Here is an 8,739-nt window from a genome sequence, read left to right as displayed (position 1 = left end):
GGCAAAGAAGGCATTAAGTACCTCAGCCTTTTCCTCATCCTCGGTGACAATGTTCCCCCCCGCATCCAATAAAGGATGGAGTTTCTGCTTCTCTCTGTGTCTTGACACCAGACGTGGCCCTCTCTAGCTCCCATCCCTCAAGTCATCCTCAGAATTTCTTCCCCAAAGCACTGGAAAAAGGTGTGGTCTGTCCTCTAGGAGACTCCGGGACTGTATAGTGGCCTCCTAGCCCTCCTTGTAGGCCTGCAAGCTTCAGCCCTGGCCATCCATTCGAGGTGCTGTTGAAAGTAACAACACCTGGTAGTTACTCTCGGCCTCTCCTCCTCTTCTCCCCCAGCACAGCGATTGAACCACTTGTTCTTTGCAGGTTGAGATGAGAGCCTTGGCTTCCCTTCCCCACACCAGTCGGCAGCTTTGCCCTTTCCCAAAGGTGAGAGGCTGAGGCAGCTGGGGTGATCAGTCCTCCTGCTTGCCAGTTCCTTCTTGACAGTGGCTGAATCTCTCTTTTCAGCCAAATCTAGAGGGGTGAAGGAGGAAGAGATAGGGAGAGGAGGAGGAGAGCCAGTTCCTAGCCAAGTGCAGGAACAGCAGGGAAGAACGACTGCTGAGCATGAAGCAAGCTAATGCCTGAAGTCTGTAGGGCTAAATCATGTATGCAATAAAGTTTCATTTCATATCCCTGTGTGGTTACAAGACTAACCACCGTGTCTTGGCTCCAGCCACACAACATGGGGACACTGCTTGTAAAACTTAATGCCCTCTGGAGATTAAGATGGCTGAGTTCAGGAGATGTTGGGCTCTAGTGTTTTTACTCCTCCCCATTCAAACACAAAAGAGTGAAAACAGCAACAAAAATCAAACAAGAAACTGTTCTTTGAGCTGTGAAACTAATGAATTCTGTGTCCCATACCCTAATGTCTCCCTTCTCCGCAACAACCTTAGTACCGGCCACCTCCTCCTGTGGTATGTCCAGGAGCCCCAATTACTGACTGCGATGTGGAAGGTCACTGGGCACATGGCAGCTCAAGAACAATAATTACCTTTTTTGTTCTTACAGCTTTCCTTCAGTGAGGAAGTTCATGCAGATCTTCTCTCCCTCCCCCCAGCCAATTTCACATTACTTGTACAACCTTAATATCTTTAAGACTGTTATCTCATTAAAATCAGCCCATGGATTCAAAAAGGTGCAGACTAGTTGATAGTGTGATCATGTAGGCTTTCGTTTCTTTAGGATACCAGGTTATGGATTACAGATGACATTTGGCTGCAGGATTACATTTCTGACCCATGGTACTGATTGCTCTGGTGATTTGTATTTAGGAGACTAATGAACTTTGGTGAAGTTTTCCTTTAAGTCCTGCTTCCCTGGTCTTCTGCGCAAAAGAAGCGTGGCTGATGCACACAGCTGGGGTCTGGGTGCTGGAGGGGTGGGCTGTTCCCTGGTAGAGAGAGGTAAGGGGTTGGGGTTCCAGTTTGGACTTGGGTCCTGCTCTGTCGTTATTTATATTTCTGACTGTCTGCAGCCAGGCAGCAGAGGAAATCCCGTATGAATGTCTTAGAGGCTTTCCAGACAAGTTTTGCATACCCTATAAAACCAAATGGTTTAGACTAGGATTTTCTTGCTGTTGTTTAAAATTGATCCATGGTGTTTGCTACTAATCTAAACAGAACTTCAGCTTTGGATCGTTAGTGTCTTTCATCATTGCTAGTAATAATCAGCTAATTACATTATGTTAATGCCACGATTTCTCAAGGCAGATTGAAACATTGCTGGTCAACGTGAAGCTGCTCTTTATCTCTTGTTATATTGTGTTTTTCACATCTTTGCTTTCGTACTTCTGATAGACCAAAATGAAAGCTTATGATACCCAAGAGCTATCCACGGGAGATCATACACTCACAAAGATTATTTTTTACTGTCACATTTGTCTCCCTGGTGTGTGTATAATCCAAAAGTGATACAGAAACCTGAATGACACCAGTGAAGTTGGCGTTGACAGAATGTGCTTTGGATTAAGACCACGTAACGGTGATCGAATCTATCTTGAAAAGGCCTGTAGTCAACAAAGTTCCCTCAGAGCAAAACTGGTTTCAGAGGAGACTTAGGGCCACTTTCCCCAAAACATAAGTTAGATAAGTGGGATTAGGGTTTCCCAACTACAGGAATAACCTTTGCAGGCTAAACACAACAATAAATTTAGCATCAACAGCAATGGCAGAAACTTCATGAAGTACAGTTTTCTCCCACAAGTTTTTCTGTGATTGCTGGATGAACACCTTGAATTTCCAGACCCATGGACCAAGCAGTCACACTTGATTTTTGGCATTATCTTTAGAGTTGGCCCTCTGGGAAATCAACTGTTCAGTTTATAAAACCACAAGCAGGGGGCTAGTTTGCCAGCTAGCGCTAATGGCACAACTGCTGAGCTCAACCACTCCTTCAAAGGAGTCTGTTCTCTAAAAGCCAGTTTCACCCACCTCTGAAAATGTGGGTGTGGTGGCGTTAGATTTGAGCTGACCCATCCCAAAGAGAAGGCCTGTTTTCAACTTGGTTCAAAACCCTCACTCGTTGCTGGTCATTTCTTTACCTGAAGTTCAATACCAGCAGGCTGGTCACTGCTTTTCTAGCTCTGCTTTCTGGTGACAAGTGGTATAAACAAAAGTGCAGAAGTGATACTAGAAATGCTACTTACCAACTGCTGCTAGACTAGAACTAAAATCAATGAAAACACCAAGAGGCAAAACATAGATCTAAAATATAATGCTTCTCTTTCTGTCTGACCCACTGCACATTCTTCAGAAAATAAGTTAATTTGTCTCTGTTTCTGTCTCTCTGTATTTAAATAATAATGGCATTTGTTTATTCCCACTAGCAAAGTTGTAGAGACCTGTAGCTGAATGTAAAGGAGTTTTAATTACTGCTATTCTGGTAAAAGGCAAAGGAAATAGACTATTTTCTACAGATCTACCAATCTTCTCACTTCTTCACATTTTATTATGGGCTGAATAATGTTTAAATCGTCATGTGCAAGTAAGGAAGTTGAGTATTAGGTTTTCTTCTCATATTCACAGATAACACTTAAAAATAACCTAACTTAAAATGTCTTATGGATGAACCTGCAAAAAAAAGAAAAAAGGGAACATGGGACAAGAAAAATGATAGAATTGAAATCAGTAGTCTCTCACCTCTTATTTCAGTAGCTGCTGTGCCATTTGACCATGCTGTCCACTTATTCCTGTGTTTGCCAATTTCCTGAACTTTGCATATATAATGTCCTTGATCTGTTTGCTGGAGACTTAGAATGAGAAATTTGTACATAGTTCCATGTTTCTCTTTAAGAAGATGAAGCCTTTGCTTGTGGAAATGATGAGTATAATTTCCATAATACTGGACAGACCCAAACTTTGTCATTTTGATCATCAGATACTCCTGGGTAGGTGATGCAGCAAAGACCCACCGCACAGCCAGCAAATTGTCTGTCTTTCTCTTTTGAGAAATGTGGCAGTAAAGGGTAGCATTATCTCCCTCGGAGTATCGCACTGTTGGTCCCGGAGAGACTGTCACATTTAAAGCCTCGCAAACATCTGCAAAAGAAAGAAAAGATGGTGAGAATCCTCTATACCAGCACATAAGCACCATAATCTGTCCCAGCGTGCAAGTCCACAGCAGGTAAACTGATGGCATCTGTTCAGTGTGCAGCAATTTAATGAGCTTTTAGAACCTGACATCTTCTGTCTCTCTGTGAACGTTAAAGATGGTATGAGGCCCTCCTTCAGTGAGTCTGCTCTAGTATTCTTGCTGTCGCTAATCAATAAGATAGGGCTGAAACGGACACCTTGCTGCTGTCATAGGCCCAACATCGCATAATCTTTTCGTCATTCTGAACAAGCGTTAATCTAAAACTAGCTTGGCTCTAAAAGAGCCAAGAATGTCTTTTGGAAAGCTGTTCCGTGACCAGCTCTTCTGATGACTTGCATCCTTCTTAGGATATCCAGGCTAAATTGTTTCAATAGCCAGTTTATGCCCATTTGTTCCTGTGCCAACTTTAAGTTTAAATAGTGTTTTTTCTTCTCTAGCGCTTGCTTCCTGACTCCATATAGAAAGCAATTATCTGGTGTCTCAGCCTTTGCTTTGTTGAGCTAAAGAAGCCAAGCTCTGTTAGTCTCCTCTAGTGAAGTAGTGTCTCCACTTCCCTGTTCACCTTAGTAGCCCTTCTCTGCATTGGTGCCAGTTTAAATTTTGGTTTTGATTGTAATTTTTTTTTTTTTTTAACGTGGGTGACTGGAACTACAGACAGTGTCTGGAAAGCAGCTCTCCAATGTCCTGTGAAATAGTCACGGTACTTCCCAGATTTGACTGGGATATACCTTGCCTAGTATATCCCAGAATTATGTTGTCCTTTTTCACGGTATTTTCACATGCGGTTATATGCCAGTTTATAATTAAATAATATACTTGGGTGATTTTCCTTCTTTGTCATTTGCAGTTCAGTTCCTAGTGTATCAAAGAAATTCTTACTAATCCCCAAGTACGTGACTTTGCTTTACTGAGTTCTGCTCCACTTTTGTTACTTGGTCCTGAGTTTTTCCTACATGCTATCCCAATCTTATGCTAACTTGAGAAGGTCACATAATTTCAACATGCATGCTTCTGTCTACTTCTTTTAGACATCATTTGTGCAATCCTTACATGATACTGTTCCCTAGATGATCACTGAAAGACTACTAGCCTCCCTATATGCCCGTAACCAGCTCCTCACTTTACAGTTCCCCATGGCCTCGCTTTTAAGTAATATTCTCCTTGTCATAATCAAATGGTCATCTCAGGTCTGGGTTAAATCTGTCAGACTAGTCCTCCTGACTACAAATTCAATTTAGTCTGACATTATTTGCATGACAAAATATGACATGAGATTATATTGGGACAAATGATTATTCCATTGTTCCATTCATTTCTGACTCGTTTTTCTGTTCCTCAGCAAGAACCTAGCTTAGACCAGTTGTTTCTCTCTCTGCTTTATTTCTAACCATGGCCAGTATAGGTGAAGGTTGAAAGAAGTCCATAGCTGTTCATTAGAGGAAGATTTTTCTTTCCTGACCTAACTGATTTATGCTGGACTGATTTTCTGAGGCATGGGAATCAACACTCATTTTATTTCCTTCCTAATGTACATTAAGAATGTTCTTATTACTCATATCAGAGACTGATCTATTTTTGACCAATGGTCTATTGTGGCAACGTGTTCCCTGAATGACTTGTAATGTGTAATCTACCGGTCTGATGGCATCCACTAGAGAGAGAACCATATTTCAACAGTGAGCAAGCACTCCCCAAAATGCACTCTGCAAAGCATGAAATGTCCTCTAAAATGTGAATATTAAGCTTCCTGCTATGTGAATATACTGTACTCAAATACTAATGAGAATTGCATCTCTGGGAGAACGATTTTTTCATTTCTGGACACTTTTCTAGCACATCAGCTAGGAACATTTCAACAAAGGGGATGAGCATTTTGGCAGACTCTTGTCTGACATCAGCTCCTGAAACACAAACATATATTTATCTTCAAAATAAGCAAGTAAAGTATTTCCATTCTATTTCTGAAGGAGTATTGGAGGCAGAGACACCGGTTTTATGGCCCCGGTGAAGCCGTGAAATGGAGTGGTGAATTATATCACCTTACTTAAAGTAAATCCACTAAATTAAAGAAGTTACATTGCAGCTGTTTGAGAAGAACCCTCTGAAAATTAATAGTATAATAATTATTTTGGGTCATTTCAATAGAAAACTCTACTGAATGTTGTATTTTTTCCAAGTAGACATTGTTTTTTCTTTATGAAGGAGAAAATAAGTTGTATAAAGAAAGGTTGTTGATTGTAATTCTTTAAGGAACTACAGCTAAGCATGGCCTAGATTATTGATATGATTATCTGTGCATGATGTTCGTGTGTGCAATTCATGTAAGTGCCAAAGCAGGAGATTATTTTGGATTGTAGAAATAGGATATTGAAATTTAAAATTAAGGCTGAATACCAGCAAAAGCTTTCCAGGCATGAAACTTCCGCATTACTTGCTGGAGTTACCTGACCTTGGTGCTTTACAGGCAAATGGGACGATAAGATGGCTGCCTCTGCCATTGAAATAAGATTCAATTTTGAAAGTTGTGCTGCTCAGTAAATAAGGAATAAGTCTAAGAACTTCAACACTTTTTGGCATTCTCATAATTACTTCGGCTGTAAATGTCTAATAAATAATTTATAAAAATGTGGTTTGGGTAAATGAAAAACACAAACTTTTTCTACTGAAATTATGAACATGTCATTAAATCTGTAAAGAAAAACAATTATGTCATTTTCCTGACATGTGAACTTCTTGTTTGAAAAAGCTGGCTAGGATTAATTGTGGAATAGAGTCCCAAAATAAAAGGCAAAAGAATCATTGCTTAATTCGAAACTAGGCAGAACAGAGTGCCAAAAAGTACCCAAGAGAAAATACAGAGGAACTCAGATACGGTGATGATGGAAGCCTCTGCAAGAAGATAAAGCAGCATTGTACGTGGAGTCTCTGATCCCTTTCTGGCTGTTTACACTCATACAAACATTGGTATTTTATACCTAAGGCTTCTACTTTTCCTCTGAGGACATGCCTTTTTATAAGGAAATATGAAATTTTGCTTCCTTCGTGTTGTCTGATCAGTGGGAACCCATATCCTTATCTTTCTTCTGTGGCTCCTATTGGTGTGGCTGTACAAGTGCAGCAGTGGGGAGAGTTTTGGAAATTTCCTGATGCTTTTACAGTGATCTCATCTCACCTTATGTCGAACAGGGTCAGGTGATGCTTTATATAAAACAGAAAAACGGTGTGCATTTGACTGTATCCTCCCACTGCCATTGGAGCAGGAACAGTGGTGGATTTCGGAGGAAAGAGGTCATTTACCTCTTACGCGGACAGGAAAAGCCTCATTCAGGGCTCCCGGACACTAGTGGAAATGTTCCTCCTGTCTTTAGCAGGCACTGGATCAGCCCCCACATGAGGTTTACCCTTGTAATGGGCTACTTGCCAAGACAGGAGACTCCTCCACAACTTGAGAGCAGGCTTGTGTGCCAACAGAGCACCGAATTTATAGACTTCAGATTGCCGCTTCAAGTGAGGAATCACTGGTTTTCTCCTGCCTTCCCAGTATAGCATGGTGTAGCTGCTCAGGTGGAGCTCACCACAAGAGTTTTAGTCTTGCTTCTGCTTGGAAAGAGAAACTATTTGTGGAAAAGGGGAGGAGAGTGAGTCAAAGACTTGAGGATTCCTTTGCAGTGCGCTTAATCATCAAACACGTCTCTCCTACTTGCCACCAGCTCACTTAGTTGCCCCCATCCCGATGCCTTAGCTGTTTGTTTCTTTGGTACCCTCCACCTGCACGTCTCACTAGCCTGTTGGGAGTCAGGGAAGGTTACTGCTGACTAAACTCTGTTTTGAAAAATCCTATTCTGAAAATAGTCCACTTCTGCTTACATCAGTTCAATTCCAAGTACTAGCTAGCTTTGGACTTTGTTGTCTGCCGTATTACATAGCAAAACACTTTCACGGCACTGTCAGGAGTAACAAATTATACTTTTAGCAGCCAGAAACCTGTCTATGCCAGGGCTGTCCCCTCTGTCTGTGCTGGAAGAGTAGCAGAGGACCCACAGTCGCTGCTGGGTCCTTACGTTTGGTGAGCAGTTCCAGTGTGGCTGTGTTTTTGTGGAAGAACCCCAGCTACTTCAGTGGAGATACTACGAGTAGAGTTGCTCCTGTGCACTACCGCTCACAATCCGGGTTTAGTGTTATATATAGGCCCCTCTTCCTTCCTCCATGGAGGCTCACAGGCAGGATCTACAACCCACCCTTCAGGGCTGAGAGGACTTTTTTCCTCAGCCCCTGCTGATAGCTAAGGGACTAAAGAGGCATGCCATCAGGGTAGTTACCTTCTGATCTCAGATTTGCATGATCAGAGGCATATGGGATGGCTTTTATCCCCGTTGTAGTTTGTTCTGTGAAACAATGTTACTGTCAAAGCCTGCTTTATTTTGACTTCTCTACAATTAAAAAGGAAAAAGAGCAGATGAGCCAGGAAGAAGCAAAGCTCTTTGTTTAAATGAAAATAATTAGGAGCTGGCTAGCAAGATCACCAAAAGCAACCAGCTGTTTTCAGTTGAACAGATCTGTCTGCAAATTTCACAGGTCAGAGGCTCTTTCTCTGAGAAAGCTTCTGCAGTGACTAAAGATGGAGTTGAACCAAACCTCTGCCTCCACCACCTCCTGCCCTTTTGAGGTGAAGATCCAAACCCAGCTCTTTTATTATCCTTGAGTGAGCAGGGCTTCCCCACCCCCAACCCTCACTGCACCTTGAAGTTCAGATCCGGACTCTGTGCCGATTTTGCAGCTTTAGGACACCACGCTGGCCAATGCACCTTTGATTTTGGAGGCAGAAAGGTCTTGAGTGGGGGAGGCTTTTTACAAGTGACCTACGGGTTCCGTTTCCACTGGTTGCCTACAGGATCTAGGCACCCGTGGAAAAAGCAATGCCAAATCTCCCTTTGCCTCAACTTTGCCTGCAGTTCCTCGGTGCAGCTAAACATTGTCCCGCCTGGCACAGGAGGTGGCAGAGGACACATTTCCATAAACTTCTGCACGGGAAGGGGTTTTTTTTGTGAAAACACAGTTGCGGGTCAGGTCGCTGTGCAGAAACGCTGCTCCCGGGAGCC

The 8,739-nt window shown here is 42.4% G+C and overlaps 1 protein-coding gene across 1 annotated transcript in view; it reads right to left on the bottom strand.

The window, feature by feature from the left end:
* VSTM4 (V-set and transmembrane domain containing 4) overlaps nucleotides 1–8,739 on the bottom strand; it is a 38,861-nt gene that overhangs the window by 29,700 nt on the left and 422 nt on the right. Inside the window, exons 2-3 of the mRNA XM_009320260.1 lie at nucleotides 6,085–6,101; nucleotides 3,187–3,585 (exon numbers count right to left, since the gene is read on the bottom strand). Coding sequence (XP_009318535.1) covers nucleotides 3,187–3,585; nucleotides 6,085–6,101 — 416 coding nt within the window. The remainder of the gene's footprint in view (nucleotides 1–3,186; nucleotides 3,586–6,084; nucleotides 6,102–8,739) is intronic.

The sequence above is a fragment of the Pygoscelis adeliae genome, unplaced genomic scaffold (genome assembly GCF_000699105.1).
Source record: "Pygoscelis adeliae isolate BGI_AS28 unplaced genomic scaffold, ASM69910v1 Scaffold190, whole genome shotgun sequence".
Classification (NCBI taxonomy): Eukaryota; Metazoa; Chordata; class Aves; order Sphenisciformes; family Spheniscidae; genus Pygoscelis; species Pygoscelis adeliae.
This window is presented reverse-complemented; position numbering and strand designations above follow the sequence as displayed.